General features: G+C 45.6%; 1 protein-coding gene across 4 annotated transcripts in view; it reads right to left on the bottom strand.

The window, feature by feature from the left end:
* LOC111973050 (matrix metalloproteinase-16) overlaps positions 1–21,626 on the bottom strand; it is a 77,882-nt gene that overhangs the window by 13,656 nt on the left and 42,600 nt on the right. For all 4 annotated transcript variants that reach the window (XM_024000199.2, XM_024000200.2, XM_024000201.2 and 1 more), the window contains 3 exons: positions 12,140–12,301; positions 10,073–10,290; positions 1,541–1,679 (listed from right to left, as the gene is read on the bottom strand). In XM_024000199.2, the coding sequence (XP_023855967.1) occupies positions 1,541–1,679; positions 10,073–10,290; positions 12,140–12,301 (519 nt within the window). The remainder of the gene's footprint in view (positions 1–1,540; positions 1,680–10,072; positions 10,291–12,139; positions 12,302–21,626) is intronic.

Raw genomic sequence — 21,626 nt, 5'->3', positions numbered from 1 at the left:
TGGTTCGATTCCAGGCTGTATCACATCTGGCCGTGATTGGGAGTCCCATAGGGCGGCGCACAATTGGCCCAGCTGGGGTAGGCCGTCATTGTAAATAAGAATGTATTCTTTACTGACTTGCCTAGTTAAATAAAGGTTAAATATAAAAATTCTAAATATATATTCCCTGGTCAAAAGTAATGTCCTAAATAGGAAATGAGGTGCCATTTGAGTCTGCATGAGTCTGTTGCAAACAACGTCAGAACGTCTTTATAAGCTTTGCCTTATAAGGCATTCAAAGTCAATTAATAAACATTCATGAATGCTTATCTCCACAGACACCTACATGAATATGCGTTGCCTACATTGTTACCTATAGAGTCACTTTCTTCTGTTTGAAAGCTCACAGTTTTTTTTTTTTACAGGACATAGTAATAAACCCTCTTATTTCATGGAAATCTCAACGCTACAACCAGAAAAGAAAAAAAAAGAAAAAAGGGATTTCAGGAGCTCTCGGGGACACAGGGGACAACTAGTCTGTTTTTCGAGGAACTGTGAAAAATAGAAATGTGTTTGCGAGCCATCTGTGATTTGTAGTTATTATCAAGACAGACCCAGATTTACACCCGTCTCCTCTCTTCCCCACATCCCTCCCTTCCTCTCTCATGGGAGTATACAAGTCTGTTTGTTTGTTTATTTGCTGTCTCTTTCAGTAAATGTATATATTGAGACATCCCCTTCTTCTGCTATAGGTTTATATGATGTAAACACGTTCAGAGAAGAGACTAATCTGTGCTGCAGTGGGGCTAGTGAGGTCATACATTCAAATAGACTGATTATGGAAGAGACAATGCATGAAAGCACACGCACACACACATTTTCAAAGGACAAACTGCTTTTGACTGTCTGAGATTAAGAGGCAAATTGCCTGGGTTACAGTAAGTACAGGGTCTATAGTCACGTAGTCTGGAGAGATAAGCCTCTGGTTAATCCTTCTACTACAGCAACGTCACTCCACGCACACACGTACGCATACACACACACATAACCAAGAATAAGGAGCAAGACCCATCCTACTGTATCCTATTGAACATGCTTTTTGGTCCAGGATTTATCTGATTATGCAGATCAGGGATGGGCAACATTGGTCGGGGGAAAAGAGAAAAATGTGTAGTTTTACAGCTAATTTCCTGCAATTCTTCACATGTTGCTATACTGTAGGTTGGAGGCAAATGCGTTCAGCTTTTAATATGATAACTGATGATCAATGGTCCACACCCTGGTCAGTAATTCGACCATGCTTACTACAAGTTTAGATAGCTGGCCGCTAGACTAACTTACCAAACCCCCCAAAATTTGCTGACATGGCCTAATTGAGTACCTGCTGATACACAATCAAATTTCGAAATTGCACTTTGTGTACTATTATTCTAACTCTTAACAGTAAGTAAGAATGAGCCCCCCCAAATAAAACTACAAAAGGGGGGCCATGCGACCCGCGGGCCGCCAGTTACCCATCCCTGATATAGATCATGTATAATACATCTGTGGGCATCCTTACCTTTGAAGAAGACAAATTTCCCCTCGCTGTTCTCGTAGACAGCGTCTATCTTGGGGGGCAGTCCTCTCCAGAAGACATTGATGAGCATGGGGTACCCCGGCATCACTGCGTTGTCCCGTACCCTCCAAAACCAGTGATCCTGAGAGGAGAGAAGAGGAGAAAAGGGAGGGAGAGAGAGGAGAGGAGAGAGAAAGGGTCATTAACACACTGGCATACCAACATTTCAACACAAGCTAAAATGTGTTGTTGGAAATCAAAACCCAGCTAGTTAGTTTAACAGCTGTGAAGCTTAATGACCGAGAGATGATTCCATTACTCTGCATCAACATCCATTAGGCTTATTAGTATGTAACCTGTACTGTAAACATGCTAAACTATTCAGGTCAAATGGCTCAGTTTTTTTAAGAAACTTGAGGAAAAATAAAACAATCTAAAGGAAAAATGCACATAGCCAAGTTTAAGGTGTGCCTGTCTTTTTGATGCTGGATGTAACCTGAAGATAAGAGAGTTGGGCCAAAACTCAGAGGAAAGAGCTCACAGGCCCAGCTGAGAAAGACATTATGGCTCAGTAAGACACCACACCCTTGGCACGGAATGGCCGCTCTAGCCTTCCACAGAGGCCAAACACACAGTGACCTGCCCTCGGAGAAGTAGAGACAGAGAGAGCGAGAAAGAGAGAGAGACAGAGAAGGGGGGGGGGTAGAGAGAGAGGGTAAAGAGAGACAGTGAGAGAAAGACAGGGGCGAAAGAGGGAGAGAGAGAAAGAGAGGATGAGGGGAGTGAGGGGGAAAGAGAGAAGGATAGAGATACCTCATCACTGGCATCATCACAACACCACGCCTTATCACATTAAACGTGCAACAGCCCAATTTATCAAATCTCTCTGTGTGTGTGTGTGTGTGTGTGTGTGTGTGTGTGTGTGTGTGTGTGTGTGTGTGTGTGTGTGTGTGTGTGGTGTGTGTGTGTGTGTGTGTGTGTGTGTGTGTGTGTGTTGTGTGTTGGTGTGTGTGGTGTTGGAGGACATGTACACACCCACACACTTTTCACACACTTTCACACACCACACACCACACACACACACACCACACAACACACCACAACACACACACACACACACACACACACACACACACACACACACACACACACACACACAGTGTCCCATGGCCCCTACACTCTACACTAAGCCCTGATTGATTTCAATTGTTCAGCGTTTTCTTCAGTATGGGACTCAGCCCGGTAATTGAAAACAGATCAAACTGTGAAATCGGAGCTATTTGATTCCTTTCGACTCTGTAGAAGACAAAATGTTCCAATCTCCCTCTTTCTCCTGCTCGGAAAATATGGACAGTGAGCCAACCTGAGATGTAGGCAATTTCTGCTGGCACTTGGAATTACCCAAATGTCCAAACTAATCAAAATAACTACTATAACCTCTGTAACAGAAGATTATGGAGAAGAAATGCAGACAAACAGAATCACAGTGCTACCTTGCAATACTGATGATGCATTTAGACAGTGGTACAGCTGTAAAAGAGGACAACAACAAAATAAAAAACTCTTAACACTGAATGTTTGAGTTCACAGATGTTCCTCAATGTAGTGCAAATATCACTGCAGGTATGCATGTAGGGCTATAAGTCAACAACTGACATCTATAAATGATCTGCATTAAAAGTGCTGTAAGTAAGAGCACCTAGCCACAGAACAAACATAAAGCAGCATACGGGCATCCCTGAGAGACTGAACATCACAGAGGTCAACAATGAGGTCAGCTGAGGCTAAACAAGCCAATTGGGGTTGATCTGATGTGCGTGTGTGTTAAGGTGAAAGGACAGTGGGGAGAAAGGAGTGGAGATGAAAGAAGCCAGGTCCTGGGTTCGTCTCAGAGGGATAAGCACAGATTATACACACACCTTGTTACCCACTTCCTAGTAGACCCCGTACATCAACGCACATCTAACAGAAGCTCTGATCCAGAGCGACTTACAGGAGCAATTAGGGTTAAGAGCCTTGCTTAAGGGCACAACGACAGATTTTTCGCCTAGTCGGCTCGGGGATTCAAACCAGCGACTTGTCGGTTACTGGCCCAACGTTCTTAAATGCTAGGCTACCTACCGCCTCAGAGAGGGGAAGTCAGGCACTAGAGACAAGCACACTACTCTAGTTAAGACAAGGAGGAAGGGAAGAATGGAGAAAGATGGGTGGGGATGGATGAGTGAAAGACACTTAGTTAAGTGACGCGCTCTTCTCTTCTCTTCAAGCCCAACTGAAGAGAAGAGAGGAGGGGAAGCAGTGAGGAGCAGTGAGGAGAGGGCAGAGAAGGAGGGAAGGAGGGAAAAGAGGGTGGGAGGCGAGAAAGAGAGAGAACAAGAGAAACAACCCCCATTTACAAAACAAAAGGTGTAGTAACAGTAAAAAAAAGAGATTGAAAGGTGGAGGGATAGAGGGATGAATCAGATGGGTCTTCCTGCTCTGCCACTGCATCCTAGTGTGACCAGCCAGTCCAGCACTAAATCTGTTCACACATTCAGGACAGGAAGGAAGTGTCTCTCTGCTGCTCTGGTCTAAATCGGGCTCTCGCATGAGACTGTGTCCCTCAATCCCTGTACGCAGGGGCACGGGAGAGGAGGGGGTAGGAGGAGGTGGGTGGGAGCCAAGGGGTAGCATAAGGAAGTGTGCAATTTTTTGGGGCATGTACGGTATCATGTGGTGGTGATTGCTGGACGCAACATGTCATGTCTGTACAGTCTACTGTTCTCTCTGAAACCTTGCCGACCCTCTTCAACCCCTCCTCTCCACCACTGAAGACGGCAGGGCCATAATAACTGTAAATCCAGACTTGGCTGTATGGCTCTGAGCTCCGTCAAGGACACTGGAAAGCTACTGAACAGCATGTGCTTTCCTTTCATCCGTTCCCTCCTCTTCCTGTTGAAAGCAGATGCGAGAGGAGGAAAGGTAACTCCTTCTAAATGCAGAAAGTCTCCGTTATACATCACTGTGGTACATCAGATAGGCAGGGGGGTACGGAAGAGGCCCCAGAGTTTGAGACTGCAACTGTAGTTATGATGAGAGATACTCCCTCAAGGATCTCTTGATGTTTGATGGAAGTGTATGATATTCCTTCATGGTTTCATATAACTTACAGCTGAAACGATTGTAGGTCTACCACACCATCCTCTCTAGTCCTATTTCCCATTATGGGACCACCTGTGTTTCAGTCTTTCAGGGCTGAGGAGATTTCATCTTTAATGACTTGGCAGGTAGTGACAACGTGTCTTCCAACACAATCAACTGGAGGATGAGGTGAGCCAAAATAGCCAAAGCTCGCTCGTACTCCCTCCCTCCCTCCTCAGTAACCCATCAACCAGACAGACTGTCACTCTGCACACAGACCTGCTTCAGAGGAAATACCACAGACACAGACTAATGAAGATTCCAACTCTACTTGTTACTGGAGCCAATTCATGTACATTGCAGAGTACAGCCCTAAGTATGAGTAATAAACATCCTTCCAAATTGCTATTCAATTAGAGGACTTATTTGTTCAGGAAACTGCTTATCTCTACACATCATGTATTTTATCTACTTACGTATCCCTCCCTCCCTCCCTCCCAACCTCCCTCCCTCTCTCCCTCTGTTGTTATTCATCCACTCTTGACCAGTCAGTCTCCTCTATGACAACCTCAGTTACCCTGAACAGAACATCCATACTCTCAGCGTCCTGCTTCCTGTCTGATGTGTGTGGGAGGGATTGTGATTGGCTCTGAGTAGCTGTAAGCCAGTCAGAGAGTAGCACTAACTTCCTCTTCATCTCCCCTGCTGCTGGTTAAGTGATGCTAATAGAATCCCCCACACCCTCTCTCTCTCTCATAATACCTAGCWTAGATGTGTCTTGACCATGCGGAGCACATTTGGATTTGGGAGAAAACATGCATTGTGCTTTTGTTGCAAATGATGGACAAGCTGAGAGCTTCTCTTGAAAACCGGATTCAAACCACACACTATAATTACAATGGGCTCAAACGCATAGTGTAAAAAACAACTTAGAAACACAATTCATATACATAAAGGAAGTTGCATAATAGGTGATTTTGTGTTGTCTCTTCAAGAGAGGGATAATGATGATGGTTAGAACAGGGAATGTGATTTATTTTCTTTTTAGCGTCGTTAAATATGCTCATTGACAGCCTAAAAACAAAACAAAAAAACAATAGCCCTTGAAATCAACTCTTTCTGGAGTTGAAATACCACTAAACCAAACCAGAAAATAAAACGGGCCAATGCTCTCTTTGATCTGCGAGTTAAATATGACCTCTATCCATGGTCTGAATCGTGAGTAGTTGGCCAGTGTTTTGATTCATATCCAGAGTCGTTATTGTGGAAATCTATCCATCCATCCCTGAGGTGCCAAACTCATAAACGATCAGACTGAGACTTCCTGTGTTCCTTTGTGTACATCCTAATAGCACCCTATTCCCTATATAGTGCACTACTTTTGTCAAGAGCCCTATGGGCCACTATTTGACGTACTATCTATCTTTCTTAGCTCTGTCTTGAAATCTCATGTCTCTCTCCACTACTGACTATCACCAAGGCCGGGTTCCAAGCCAACTTTTGCCAGGGGAGAGGTGGGAGAAACCATGTGAGGGGGGTTCTTAGGCAGACATTTCCATGGAGACACAGGTCACTGAGACTGTTGGTCTGAAGGTTTTTCCTACACACAAATATTATACATGTGTCCTTTTGTCTTGTCTCCATGATTAAGTACAGTGGACTGAGACAGGAGAAGAGTCAAATCTGCAATGGCTGTTACTGTTTTTTGGAAAGCCGAGTGAGAATTCCAAGCAATGTAAGACACAAGTAGAATCACTGTTCAAATTAAATAAACCAAACCACAGTGAAATGTGTTTGGCAATATTCTATGAGAGGGGTATTTCCCCAGTGAGTTCCACGTGTCTTAGCCTACTTAACCAATGAATACTAGCTATTTATAACCCCTGAAAAATACACACAAAAGAACAGCCGCTCTCTCTCTCTTTCTCTTTGGTGGAGAACATAGCTGATCTTTGTGTTGCCTGGAGGGCTTTCCCCTTTTCTCCTGTGTGTGTGCATATGTATATGTGTGTGCGGGCGTGCATTAGCTAACTGTGAGCTGCCAGGGCCTTGTACTCGGAGACTCTGAGTCTCTGGATGAGGATACATACGCATTGACACATCCCGACTCTGTGTTAAACTGGACAGAAAGCTACTGTGGGGTTTGTTACTGGACAGAAAGCTACTGTGGGGCTTGTTACTGGACAGAAAGCTACTGTGCTGAGTTTGATTTAAATTCGGACAGAAATGCTCCCTGTGGGCTGTTGTACTGGACAGAGCACTGTGGGCTTAAAGACGTACTGTGGAGCTGTTACTGGGACAGAGAAAAATACTACTGTGCGGGTTTCGTTTATCGTGGGACAGAAAGCTACTGGTGCGGGTTTTACTGGACCAGACAAGCTACTGTGGCGCTTTGTTACTGGACTAAAGCTTACTCGTGGCGCTTTTACTGGACACTGAAAGCTATAACGGACGGTTCCGACCCGAAAGTGGTGCCTTCCGTCTTTGTTCGGGGCGAGACGATGATTCGGGGCTTCTATGCCGCCTTCCTAACCGCTTTCTGCCGCCACTGAATCTACGTTTCTTATTGTCCATTGTTTGTTCTTGAGTGTACACAACCTGCTTTCCACTACGTCTATTTAATTTATTCCCTATTTAACCCTCTGGTTCCCAAATGGTTTTTGTGCGTGTTTGTTCTTTGTATGTATAAGTTGGCTCGTTTTGTCGAGCCTGGAATTATTTAACTTGTATGGAATGTTTGATTTTCCGAGTAAAGTACGTTTTTACTCAGTTCTGTGTTCTGCGCTGACTCCGTCCTACCTGCTGCACAGCTGACTCTGACAGAAAGCTACTGTGGGGTGTTACTGGACAGAAAGCTACTGTGGGGTTTGTTACTGGATAATCTCTCGTGGACAGACCACGAAACATAAACATAAACCAAATTATGCACCATTTTTGTTCTGGGTGAACTGAGATGAGTTTACTACTGTGGGGTTTGTTTGGGAAGAGAACACCATATTCCATCTGGACTAGATGTTATTTCTATGTAAGCTAATAGATATTCAAACAAGTCCTGGGCTTGCGTCCCAAATGGCACCCTACTTCCTATTTACGGCACTACTTTTGACCAGGGCCCTTGTCAGAGGTAGTGCACTATATAGGAAATAGGGTGCCATTTGGAACACATCCCTGCCATAGCGTACAGACCTCACATTTAGAATGTGTGAGTCACTCAGTCACTTACATAATCACTATAAAGTGCTATATGTAGACTATCATACAGTGCAGTCTGTTAAATTCCTCTTAAGAAAATGAATGTGGAAGAGAGTTACATTTTAGAGATGTTAAAGTGCTAATTACATGAGCTACAGTGCAGTACACATGTCCCCTTGAGTTTCAATGATGATAACGCTTGAAATCTCCTGACCAACAGAAACCACTGACTACTCTGTAGCTATATATAACTACGGGTATACCCACTACCCAGAGTGCTTCATTTATCGGCTACATTAGTACATATTAGGCACATATATGAAGCCCTCCCACACAGAGCCTTTCCATTAGTTCGACTCTGAGATCTGACAAACTGAAAGCACACTCTCCAAAATAAAGGTTTATATTTGTTCTTAAAGGGGTACAAACGCTTGTCACTGTAGTGGTATCCTGTAAGGTAGTCGTTTGTACCTTTAGTTATAGGTATATAATTGTACCCTTGCAGTTCGTACCTTAAAAGAGKCAATAGTGTACCTTACGGGATGAGATAGTACCTCATTATATGTAGTCCACAGAAGCATACATTTGGAAAAGGTAAACGTTTCCCTTTTTTGGTTGTTGCCTTTTTTCTTTTTAAGGGGCAAAAATGTATGTCTTAAATGGGTTTTAGGTGTTGTTTTAACACTGTAGGGTGTAAAACCTTATTTGAATATTTCCCAGGGTGTCTGGCCATATCGGGCAAGTCACATTATGCTGCTTGCAAAGTAATATGTAGTTCTTATTGGAATCCAGCCAGAGTTAAGATATCTTTTTATTTTATTTTTATTTTTACTTCTATTCACCTGTAACCTGCAGTTAGAATGACTGCCAAGGTAAGGAAAATGGATAAATGAGACTACCTAAACCATCTACATGGAAACAACCATCTCAATAACGGATGCATTAAATCCAACTACTAAAAGATTTGTTTTGTTATGTATGTAATTTATCTTTGTGTAGCTTAAGATCAATCAATCAATTAATGTGCATACAAAAACACACATGTTGAAAAAAAATAATAATAATCAACCTGAAATAGAGCATGCTGGGAAATATTATAATAATGGGAATGGTTTTTGAGAGTGTGTGATGATTGTAGCTTCATATTCAAAATATTAAGTACAAAAAGGTACCATTATAATAGATTATCAGCACATGTATGCTAAAAAGTACCAGGTGAGAAACGTGTGCCTCTGAAGATATATTATGTGTATTTTTATATTTTTGTACCACCGGGAACAATACTACACCCTAAAAGTACCCTTGTGTGCGGCTGATCCACAGAGTGTTTCCCTTAAGGGTTAAGGAATAATCGTACCTTACCTAAGGGAATGGTTTAAGGGCATTGCAAARATTTCCCTAGATAAGGGCAAACTTAAGGGGTTTTACGGTAGTTTGAAGSCATGTATGGCAGAACAAGTATCTGTTACCACGGAGACGGCCTTACTAAACAACTAGTCAAAAAGGTTGCTTTCATTTTGTAAGATAACAAAAAATAACTTCTACAATCAAGATAGGATAACCATATTGCTTCAGAAGATAATAAACCACGTTTCTTGTGGTTACTTTTTTCTCAACTTACATTATATTACTTTGTAGTACGTCAAGCTAGCTTACAGAGTAGCTATAGCTAACTAGCCAGCTAGCTTTATAGCCATGAATCGTGCACCTTCCATTGTTTACCTAAGACATTTTTATTTTGTAACCAGAGCAGATAAAAGCWACATTAATCTCCACAAATGCTGTTTAAATTGATATCCATACGGAATGAAACCGTTAAGGGACCTCATYGGCACACTTKKATTTTTCACTTAATTTAAGGGGGAAATTCACATTAAAATGTTTTGTGCAACTGACTTAAAGTTAAGGAAACTTTAAGTGAAAATATAAGGGGAAAATTAACTGAAGGTGTTTTATGCAACCGGGCCCTGGTCCTTTGAGCTGGATAGACACACAAGTATGCATGCACACACACACCCAGGACCATGACATGTTGATGGTGTGCTATCTTGCTGTGAAGTTGCTGTGTTGGTCATATGTGGTGTGTTTGTTGTATGCCGTCATGATGTTGTTGTTTTTCTTGTTGTTGTTGCAAACTCTCTCATGCCCAAAGGTAATTGCCACTCAGGTAGTTCTTTTGAATGTAGTTGAAGTAGTGGATGGTTCAACACAGTGACTTCCTACCTTGAACACGAACATCTCTCGTCTCAGAATGGCCAGGGTGTTGAAGCCTCCATCACAGATGTTAGGCTTGGCATTGGGCTGGCTGGGCTTGTCCCCCGTAGGTATCCTGGGGGGTCGCGTCTGCCTGTCAGGCTTGCGAGGGTCCGAGGGGGGTTGTGAGCGGTGTGGGGGGGCTGTTGGTAAAGGCTTGGTCGGCTGGGGAACCTTATCTGGTGGACCTGAATGAAAACAACATCAACAATATTACTAAACAAACAAACAAATTAACAAAAACAATCAAAAGACTACAGTACATTTGAGTCATTTAGCAGACGCTCTTACCCAGAACAACTTACAGWACATTCATCTTCAGATAACTAGGTGGGACAACCACATATCACAGMTAAAGAAAGTACATTTTCCCTCAATAASGTAGCCATCAGTAGACTCAGAGCTAGAAGGTGGGGTGGGGTCCACACAGCATTGTACTCTCATAATGAGTCCCAAATTGCAGCCTATTCTCTACGTTATGTCCATAGGGCTCTATAAAGTAGTAGTGCACTTTCAAGTAGTAGTGCACTGCAACAAAATTTCCCCATGGGGACAATAAAGTAAGTAAGTAAGTAAGTAAGGGAATAGGTTGCCTTTTGAGATGGGGACCTAAGGGTATCTGAAACTTTTGGTCCTAACGCAATAGCCCACAGACACAGGACACAGACACGCATAAGTCAATCTCCTGGGAGCTTTGTGTCGCAGGGTTCCACCAGAACACTCCACTTCAATCSTCTCTAACTACCTGTTACAGAGAGGTGGTGTAATTGGCTTAGCAAATGTAATAGTCATTTAGATTGGTAATAAAGAACAGAGGAACACAGCGTGACACGCTGTCATCATTAACACGTCAATTACAGTCCAATGTTAACCCAGCTAGACTACAGCCATTAAAAGGAGACGAGACCTAGCCTGCATCACAAATTACACCCTATTCCCGATATAGTGCATATGGCTCTGGTCAAAAGAAGTGCACTTTACAGGGAATAGGGTGTCATTTGGGACTTAGCCCTGCTATCCAAACAGACTCATTTCTAACTTTGTTCTTATTAAATGAACTGACTGTGATTCTTTGACATTATTAGTTCAGTAGTATTATTGAATGTTAAGCGGCTTGGGTTCAGTGTTGGTGTACTTATTTAGCTTATATAAATAAACAGCTGAAATTCTATAATGGATGTCTGTCCATAGCTGTGGGTTATTAAATGATTATTAATCCCATTTGGACAGGACCGGTGCCAATCATGCAGCCGGATAACAAGGCTGGGGCCAACAACAGTGACAGGACTATTACACAGAGGTGACAGCATTAGGAAATAGAGAAAGAGAGGGTGAATAAATTCATTAGTYAGTGAGTGAATGACTGAATGAACAAAAAACAAATGAATGAATGAACGGACAAACTAACCAACAAATGAAGACATGGACGAACACATGACCTTAGGCAATCATCCCCGGGGATTGTAGGCCCATAGGATCAGCAGATTACAGTGCTACTCCACTAGGTATCATCATCATCATCATCATCATGCCAGTCAGTCAGTACAGTGAACTGATCAGCTGCTTCCTGGGAGCACCACAGGGATTGTATTCATTGACTGAATTAAATCTCTTGAAATAGACCCTGGATTAGTGGGGGCAAAGCACTTTGCAATTATATAATGATAGCGAGAACGATGGAGAGATGAACCACACACACCATAAACATAAATAGAATCTGCGCTCGATGCTATCCCTTACGACGGCAAACTCTCATGTTGTTACGCACACCCACACACTTCTCTCCAATACAACCCTGATTTTAGGAGGAGGAAGAGGGGAAAGGTTAAGACCCATCTGCTTTATAAGAGTCCTGCCCACTTCCCTTGAAGACCAAAATGACAATGAAAGGGTGGAGGAGGAGGAKGAACAGTAAAAGAAGGAAGGACGAGGAGAGGTTTGATGGTGTACCCAGGTCTGCCCCTCCCTCCCTCCCTCCGGCAGCACACTAATGATAGAAGCAGATGGTTGTATTAAACGAGAGGAAGGCTAGACTACCGTAGATCTTCTGGATGCCCTGGAGGTCGTCGTGGGGCAGCTTGAAGTTCTCTGTGTCCATGTACTGGTAGAAGGGGGCCATGATGGCTGTGGGATCGTTGGAGTGTTCCAAACCAAGGGCATGGCCCAGCTCATGGACTGCCACTAGGAACAGATCATTACCTAGAGAGAGAGAGAGAGAGAGAGAGAGAGAGAGAGAGAGAGAGAGAGAGATGTGTGTGAGACATGTGTAGTGTGAGATCAGATCAGAGCACTAAGGGTGACATCTGCCTTTCGCACACATACAATCCCTATGAGTAAATACACCATCATACTTCAAATGGACAGGATGTGTGAATTATAATCTGCAGCGCAATTTATGCTGAAACTTTTCTTGGGAGTTTTACTATACACCCGAGAAAGCCACAATCGCTAAATATGCACACACAGAAAGAGATGAGTGATATGTGTGTGAGAGGCGAGCAGGGTCAGAGTAGGGTCAAAGCAGGGTCGGCAGGATCAGAGCAGGGTCTGAGAGAGTGTGTGTGATCCACCATTGATTCCCCAAATGAAAGGATGAGGCAGTAAAAACAACCACTACCACTGATGGGAACCATTATGGTCTTAACACACACACACACACACACACACACACAACAACACACACACACGACACACCACCACACCACACACAACACACACACACGCACACGCACCAGCCGACGCACAGCACACGCACACCACACACAACAGATCAAAATGAACTGGAGTGTCTTCCCTCTGTGAGAGCATGGGAAGCACTGGTCCCCTTTGTAATTATGCGGGTAAGCCGGTGATTTTACGCTGGGTTGAACTCTGACCCCAGAAGGCTCCAGTGGCAACCAGCCGTGTCCCAGTCAGAGTGTACGTCCCAAATGACACCCTATTCCCTATATAGTGCACTACATAGGGAATATGATGCCATTTGGGACGTAGATTTAGATTCATTCACTAACTGGGACAGAGGAGGACAGGAACCAGAAAACCCAGAATGAATAGAGAACAGTCGGAAAGCCACATTATCAATTAGTCTCTCTCTTTCCGCTCTCTCTTTCCGCTCTCTCTATCTCTCCCCCTCTCTCCCTCCTACCGTCTCCCTCTCTCTTCCTCGTTTTGTCTCCCCCCTCTCTTCTCTCCCTGTCTATCGCTCTCTCTCTCTCCCGCCATATCTTCCTCCTACCGTCTCCCTCTCTCTTCCTCCCTCTTCCTCTCACTCACCCCTCACTCTCACTCTTTCTGAAGCACCCGGCATGGACAAAAGGACAATAGTTTATTCATTCTGTTCTCATTGACTTGAAGCACTTATCTACAGAGGAATGTGTATCATGAAAAACAGATCCCGTAACAGTCCACTCCGGGCCAGATGTGCTCTCTCAATAAGTATGCTGCTATAGACAYACACACAAATGACTGGGTCTGGATTTGTGTATACAGCAAATAAATGAGATGCCAGTATAAAATAATATATAGTACCCACTGGGCACACTCTGGTTGAATCAACATTGTTTCTACTGCATTTCAATGAAATTATTTTGAACCAAAGTGGAATAGAAGTGGAATTGACGTCTGTGCCCAGTGGGTAGTGTCTCACAGTGCTATAATAGGCCATGTAAAAAATGATTCCAGCTGTATTTTGTTATGTAAATGACTGTTATGGTTTAGCTGACACCAAAATGAAAATGTGAGCAAAATGCTAACAATCACAGAAAAGATTTTTTGCAAGAATATAATGAGGGTGAATGAGATAAATAATGATAGAGAGAGAGAACGAGAAGAGAGAGAGAGTCCAATGGTTTAAGAATCACTTGGGAAATTGGGGCATATTGCTATGCAAATGAAGAGCGCGAGATGTCTACTCCAATCTATTTCCCTGATGGAGAGCAGAAGAGAAGAGAGGAGAAGAGAGAAGAGGAGAGGTGAGTAGAAGAGAGGAGAGGTGAGCAGAATACAGGAGAGGACAGGTGGGGATAAGAGAGGTGAGGAGAAGAGAGGAGAGGAGAGGTGAGGAGAAGAGAGGAGAGGTGAGGAGAATACAGGAGAGGACAGGTGGGGAGAAGAGAGGTGAGGAGAAGAGAGGAGAGGAGAGGAGAGGAGAAGAGAGGAGAGGAGAGGTGAGGTGAGGAGACAGAGAGGAGAGGTGAGTAGAAGAGAGGAGAGGTGAGGAGAATACAGGAGAGGACAGGTGGGGATAAGAGAGGTGAGGAGAAGAGAGGAGAGGAGAGGTGAGGAGAAGAGAGGAGAGGAGAGGTGAGGTGAGGAGAAGAGAGGTGAGGAGAAGAGAGGTGAGGTGAGGAGAGAGAGAGAGAGAGAGAGACTGATGATATCGTTGGAAGTGGTTCTCCTGAGCTGGCCCATGTGGACCAACAGAGGACAGAGTTGAGACCGCCTTGAAACAAATCTTAATCACCAAAGCTTTATTTTAGGGTGCAGCAAAACAGTGAGCGGACGTTGCCATGTGTCCATATGCCCATCATGGAGCGCGAAATGCGATGATGCCGTTGACCCTGGTATTTAGAAACTTAAAAAACAAAATCCTGTAACAATTGTAACAGAAGCTACAAGAAACCCCATTGTTGTTTTTGGCATTAATTATTATTAGGGGTTCAAGCAGTGAAGCTTGCGAGTCAAGTTAGAGATTATCCTGAAGCATGTTCCTCTTAAATCATGGAACTGGGTGATGTCAAGTGGATTGTTCTGGTTACCAACASGGATTAACTCCCAAGAAGGACGCAGAGTTACCCAGAGTCTGGTTGAGGCTGCGCTGCTCTAGTGAACTCAGGAGATCCGCAGAGGTTGATGGGGCCACCTGGGAGCCGCCCACTGAGCGAAGTCCCAGGACAACAGTCACGCACCACCAGCATCATTTCTCAAATGTCTCACTATAATCTCTCAATAAGTCTCCGTTTGTCTCTGTGCAGAAAGTCTGTCTCACACTGGCTGTTGATATTGTAATAGTTCCAGTCTTTTATCCACTGTTGTTTGCTCTCCTGTCCCTCTCTACCGCCAGATTCCAGGGACATTTGCTGTTTGCGCTGTCTGGTTCTTAGCACTGTTGCTAAATATTAACAAGGTGAAAGTTGGGAATCAATGTAGGCCTGGATTCAATCAGATCCGGCGTTAACCAGCAATAGCAGACACCCGCATGACGAATGTTTTGGCCGTGTCGGAGGTGGAACTTCATTGAAGCCGTCAAATCAGTGAGCAGCTGCTCTTGACCATTGTCACAAAGCCACACCCGTCCCACTCTGTTAATTAGTCAGAACGAGAAAGTGTAGGCTATACAGAGAGAATGCCGCTCAAATAGAAAAATGATCAAATTAAATAATGAGGGTTTCTATCATCCTAATAGAGGTGTAGATGACYTCTCTCATTCCAGTGTTAGAACTCGTAAACAAGGCTGCATGGGATTTCTGTTKATGTGCAGCCGATGGCAATGTCCGCTTTAGGTGTAATGCCGGGAGCCACTTGTGGAACCTGCTGGAGCTCTCCTCTCCTCCCCATGTCTCCCTTTTACCTTTCATCTCTCCCCCTTTCCCATCTCATCCCCTTTCTCACCTCTCCTCTCCGCCACTCTCCCGTCCTTTCCTCTCTCCTCTCCTACCATACTCTTCCTCCTTTCTCTCTCCTTCCTCTCTCCCCCTTTCTCCTCTCCGCTCCTCTGCTTCCCTCTCTCTTCCTTTTCCTCTCCTCTCTCCTTCCTCTTCCCCTTTCTCCTCTCCACTCTCTCCTTCCCTATCTCCCCCTTTCTCCTCTCCTTCCCTCTTTCCCCCTTTCTCCTCGCCTCGCCTCCCTCTCCTCTCCTCTCTCTGCCACTACAGTCCTCTCCTACTAAACAGACACTGGAGGTCATACTGTTAAAATGAGGCAGGGAGGAAGCTAACCCTCTCGCACAGAGAGAAGAAGTGGGAGGGAGGGAGGGTGAGAGGGAGGGAGGGAGAGGAAGACACAGGAGATTTATGATCACCATCTCATTTCTATTCTCTCTCTCTGCCCCCTTCTCTCTTCTCTCTCTCTCTCTCTCTCTCCCTCTCTTTATCTCTCTCTCTCTTCTCTCTGCCCCCTCTCTCTCTCTATATTCTCCCTCCTTTCTCTTCTCTCTCTCTCTCTCTCTCTCTCTTCTCTCTCTCTCTCTCTCTCTCTCTCTCTCTCCTCTCTCTCTCTCTCTCTCCTCCCTCCCTCTCTTTCTCTCTCTCTCTCAATTGAATTCAATTCAAAGGGCTTATTAACATGGGAAACAATATGTTTACATTGCCAAAGCAAATGGAATAGACAATAAACATTACATTACAAACATTACACTTGCAAAAATGTAAGAATAAAGACATTTTCAAAGGGGAGTAAAAAAAACAATGAACTCTCTCGCTCTTGCCTCCCTCTCTCTCTCTGCCCCCCTCTCTCTCTCTCTTCTCTCGCTCTCTCTATAAGCAGCAGCAAAATAAACAGGAGCTGTGATTAGGAACCTGGAGCTCTACTGGATCTGCCCTTTCTTCATAATTGATTGGTGACGTGGCTAGCTGCACATGGCACAGTGCGGCTGCTCCTGGGGACGCACGTGACTCAGTCTGACTGTGTTTCTTACTCAACAGACTGACTCTGAGTCCTCTGTTTTCCCACTAGATCTCGGGCTCTCGACACACAGGAGTTATATTGCTCTGCATGGCAGTGCTGGCCTCTATCTGTGGTTGTAACTCCGGACCTCTATCCCCCATACAGTGAGAGGCACGACAGTATTTCACCACAATAACTTTTGCTTCGACAAGAAACAATTCATATGGATCTGACCGTGGTTAACTGTACCTTTCTCTGCTCTACCTCTTTACGTACTGTACTGTACTCTCTCTCTCTCTCTCTCTCTCTCTCTCTCTCTTCTCTCTCTCTCTCTCTCTCTCTCTCTCTCTCTCTCATTTCAATTCAATTCAAGGGGCTTTATTGGCATGGGAAACATGTGTTAACATTGCCAAAGCAAGTGAGGTAGATAATATACTCTCTCTCTCTCTCTCTCTCTCTCTTTTCTGCTCCTAACTTAACAAAATAAAAGCTTATCATTGCTTTTGTCATGAATGCTGTTTCAGTTGCTCTGTATTTTCTCTACTCATTCAATTCATCCTGGGTTTGTGAAAGGGCAAGCGAGAGAGGGAGAGGAGGGAGAAGAGAGAGGTGGGGAGACAGGGAGAGGAGGGAGAGAGAGAGAGAGAGGTGGGAGACAGGGAGAGGAGGGAGAGAGAGAGCTGGGGAGACAGAGAGAGACAGGGAGAGGAGGGAGAGAGAGAGTGGGGAGACAGGGAGTGAGAGGGAGAGAGAGAGCGAGGGGGAGACAGAAACAGAGACAGAAAGAGGTGTTTGTACGATATGAAAAGGCTGACACTGCATCTTCTGTAGGAACTCAAACAACAACAATTGAACTGCATCATCCACATGCCATATAATTACCAACGATGTAGTACAACACTCCCATCTCCAGCAGAGCTCCCCAAGGAAAGACTGATCTGCCGCCCATCAGCCTTCCCCCACTCAAGGCCTGACACTTGTGTTGACAACTGTGTTATTATTGCATGCTTGCTGTTGCTGTTGTTGTTTACGCCCGAGTCTTAGCACTGAGAATAAGCACTTTCTTTGTCCCTGGAGGAGCTAAATGTTCCCATTGTCTTCCTCCTACCCAGAATTCCCTGGGTCGAGGCCCCTAAAAAGTAGAGCGGCCGTCTGAGAGGTGTGAGTGCGTGCGCCGGCGTGCGTGTGTGCGAGCAACTGGTTGTGGTACTAGAGGACTGGAGGTGAGTGGGAGGAGGAAGAGGAAATGGGAGAGGAGAGAGACGGAACAGAAGAAAGATGAGAAAGAGGCTGAAGAAATACAAGGAAAACAGTGATTCCCAATATTTTGACAGCATTGCATTGTCAATAACTTGTCGCGCATACGAACTGGAGAGGCAAACCTGAAGAGGAAAAGAGTGAACGAGAGCAAGGCGAGGGAGGGAGAAAGGGGAGGGAAGGAGTAGCTGAGTGCTGAGATTCCAGGAGTAGTCTGGGAGCTTGGTGCCCCTGCCTGTGCTGTTGCCAGCAGGGCTCAAGGTCTGTTTCTTTTGCTGCGCCTGGCCTGGTTTTTGGGTGTGAACAGACAGACTGGCCATTATGGCTGCAGCCAAACTACAGCACCCCGCCACAATATTATCTCTCTATCTCTCTGATTTACACTCTCTCTCACTCTGTCCGCCCCCATTCTGCATACCTGTGCTCTCTGCTTTGGGGAAATTCCATGCTTACAGAATTACGCTGAGACTCCGATTATTCACTTTAAAATGTATATCACACAAAAAACGGAAAAATGCGATTCTCAGCGCAATACCCTTTCGCAAAACCTTATCGGTGATCTCCTGTTAAAACACAATTGTGTTGAATGAATCTATCTCCTCTACAAAAGAGCTGAAAGAGGAGACAGGAAAGGAAAGAGGGGAAGTGGCTGTGTATGGAGGTTGTTTAATTAATGGCCTTGATGGGGAGGTTATGAGTTTGACTTCCGGCTCCCTGCCTGAAGTGCTGTGGCAGAAAGAGGCATGTGAGATGAGGTCTGTGTGTGCGTGTGTGCGTGCGTGTGTGTGTGTGTGTGCGTGCGTGCGTGTGTGTGTGCATGCGTGCGTGTGTGTGTGTGTGAGGGCGGAAGAGGCTGATGCCACCCACATGGCAGCTAGTGCTAGTGTCAGTGGGTGAGCGTCTATTTCTAGAGGCAGCCTGGTGGGGTAGAGAATGGTGCTAGCTTTCTCTCTGTCTCTCTCTCTCTCTTATATATCTCTCTCACCTCTCTCTCTTATCTCGTATCTCTCTCTCTCGCTCTCCTCTCTCTCTCTCTTTCTCTCTCTCTCTATGCCACACACAGTGTTAATAAAACAAATCAAGTTCTTTCTCACTGCATAGATTCATTGCTATACAAACATTTGGAAAAATCATTCAAAATCAAGTTCTTCTAATTATTTTGTCTGCTAGTTCATGTATTTGTTTGCTTTTCCCTCAGTACAGTACAGTACCCTAGCCTCCTCAGTTCCCTCAGTACAGCACAGTACCCTAGCCTCCTCAGTTCCCTCAGTACAGTACCCGAGCCTCCTCAGTTCCCTCGGGACAGTACCCTAGCCTCCTCAGTTCCCTCAGTACAGCACAGTACCCTAGCCTCCTCAGTTCCCTCAGTACAGGCAAGACAGCCAAGTACTCCTCCCCAGTTCTCAGTACAGTACAGTCCCTAGCCTCCTCAGTTCCCTCAGTACAGCACAGTACCTAGCCTCCTCAGTTTCCCTCAGTACAGCACAGTACCCTGCCTCCTCAGTTCCCTCAGTACAGTACCCTAGCCTCACTCAGTTCCCTCAGTACAGTACAGTACCTAGCCTCCTCAGTTCCCTCAGTACAGACAGTACCCTGCTCTCAGTTCCTCAGTACAGACAGTACCCTAGCCTCCTCAGTTCCTCAGTCAGCACAGTACCTAGCCCCAGTTCCCTCAGTACAGTACAGTACCCTAGCCTCCTCAGTTCGCCTCAGTAACAGTACCTACGCCTCCTCAGTTCCCTCAGTACAGTACCGTAGCCTCCTCAGTTCCCTCAGTACAGTACCCTAGCCCCTCATTTCCTCAAGTAACAGCACAGTACCAGTACCCTAGCCTCCTCAGTTCCCTCAGTCACAGTACAGTACCTAGCCTCCTCAGTTCCCTCAGTACAGTACAGTACCCTAGCCTCCTCAGTTCCCTCAGTACAGTACAGTACCCTAGCCTCCTCAGTTCCTCAGTACAGTACCCTAGCCTCCTCAGTTCCCCAGTACAGCACAGTCCCTAGCCTCCTCAGTTCCCTAGTACAGTACAGTACCACTAGCCTCCTCAGTTCCTCAGTACAGTACAGTACCTACCTCCTCAGTTCCCTCAGTACAGTACAGTACCTCCTCAGGTTCCCTCAGTACAGAAGTACCCTAGCTCCTCAGTTCCCTCAGTACAGTACAGTACCTAGCCTCCTCAGTTCCTTCAGTACAGTACAGTACCCTGGCCTCCTCAGTTCCCTCAGTACAGTACAGTACCCTCAGCCTCCTCAGTTCTCTCAGTTAGCAGTACAGTACCCTAGCCTCCTCCTCGTTCCCTAAGTACAGTACCCTAGCCTCCTCAGTTCCCTCTGTAGAGACAGTACCCTAGCCTCCTCAGTTCCCTCAGTAAGCAGTACCCTAGCCTCTCAGTTCCCGCTCAGTCAGTACAGTACCCTAGCCTCCTTCAGTTCCTCAGTACAGCACAGTACCCTAGCCTCCTCAGTTCCCTCAAGTCAGTACAGTACCCTAGCCTCCTCAGTTCCCCCTCAGTACAGTTACAGTACCTCTAGCCTCCTCAGTTCCCTCAGAACAGTACAGTACCCTAGCCTCCTCAGTTCCCTCTAGTACAGTACAGTACCCTAGCCTCCGCAGTTCCCTCAGTACAGTACAGTACCCCCCTAGCCTCCCAGTTCCTCAGTACAGTACCACTTAGCCTCCTCAGTTCCCACAGTACAGTAACCCTAGCTCCTCCTCAGTTCCCCTCAGTTACAGTACAGTACCTAGCCTCCTCAGTTCCTCAGTACAGTAACCTAGCCTCCTCAGTTCCCCTCAGTACAGTACGACTAGCCTCCTCAGTTCCCTTCAGTACAGTACCCTAGCCTCCTCAGTTCCCTCCAGTAACAGCACAGTACCCTAGCCTCCTCAGTTCCCTCAGTACAGTACAGTACCCTAGCCTCCTCAGTTCCCAGTAACACACAGTACCCTAGCCTCCTCAGTTCCCTCAGTACAGTACAGTACCCTAAGCCTCCTCAGTTTCCTCAGTACAGTACAGTACCCTAGCCTCCTCAGTTCCCTCAGTACAGTACAGTACCCTAGCCTCCTCAGTTCCCTCAGTACAGTACAGTACAACCTCCCTCAGTTCCCCTCAGTACAGTACAGTACCCTGCCTCCTAGTTCCCTCAGTACAGTACAGTACCCTAGCTCCTCAGTTCCCTCAGTACAGTACCGTGACCCTGCCTCCTCAGTTCCCCTAGTACAGTACAGTACTAGCCTCCTCAGTTTCCCTCCAGTACAGATCATCCGTCTAGCCTCCGTCAGTCCCGTCTCAGTACCAGTGCAGTACCCGGTCTGCCTTATTCTTCCTCGGCATTCAGTTCCCAATCAGTAACAACAATTCCTGAGGCGTACTGCCAGAGGGCAGGCGTAAACTTCGTAATGGTTACTTGGAGGGACTGAGGAGCCCTAGGTACTGTACCTGTTGGAAACTGAGAGAGGGTAGTACTTGTACTGGAGGGAACTGCGGAGGCTAGGGTACGTCGTACTGTACCTGAGGGACTGGAAGGAGCTAGGGTACTGTACTGTACTGAGGGAACTGAGGAGGCTAGGGTACTTGTAAACTCGTAGCTGGGGGAATGAGGGAGGGCTAGGTACTGTAAACTGTATCCTGAGGGAACCTGAGGAGTGCCTAGGGTACTCTGGCACT

This window comes from Salvelinus sp. IW2-2015, linkage group LG14 (genome assembly GCF_002910315.2).
Source record: "Salvelinus sp. IW2-2015 linkage group LG14, ASM291031v2, whole genome shotgun sequence".
NCBI lineage: Eukaryota > Metazoa > Chordata > Actinopteri > Salmoniformes > Salmonidae > Salvelinus > Salvelinus sp. IW2-2015.
The sequence above is the reverse complement of the archived record's forward strand: the minus strand, read 5'-3'. Positions and strand labels throughout refer to the sequence as shown.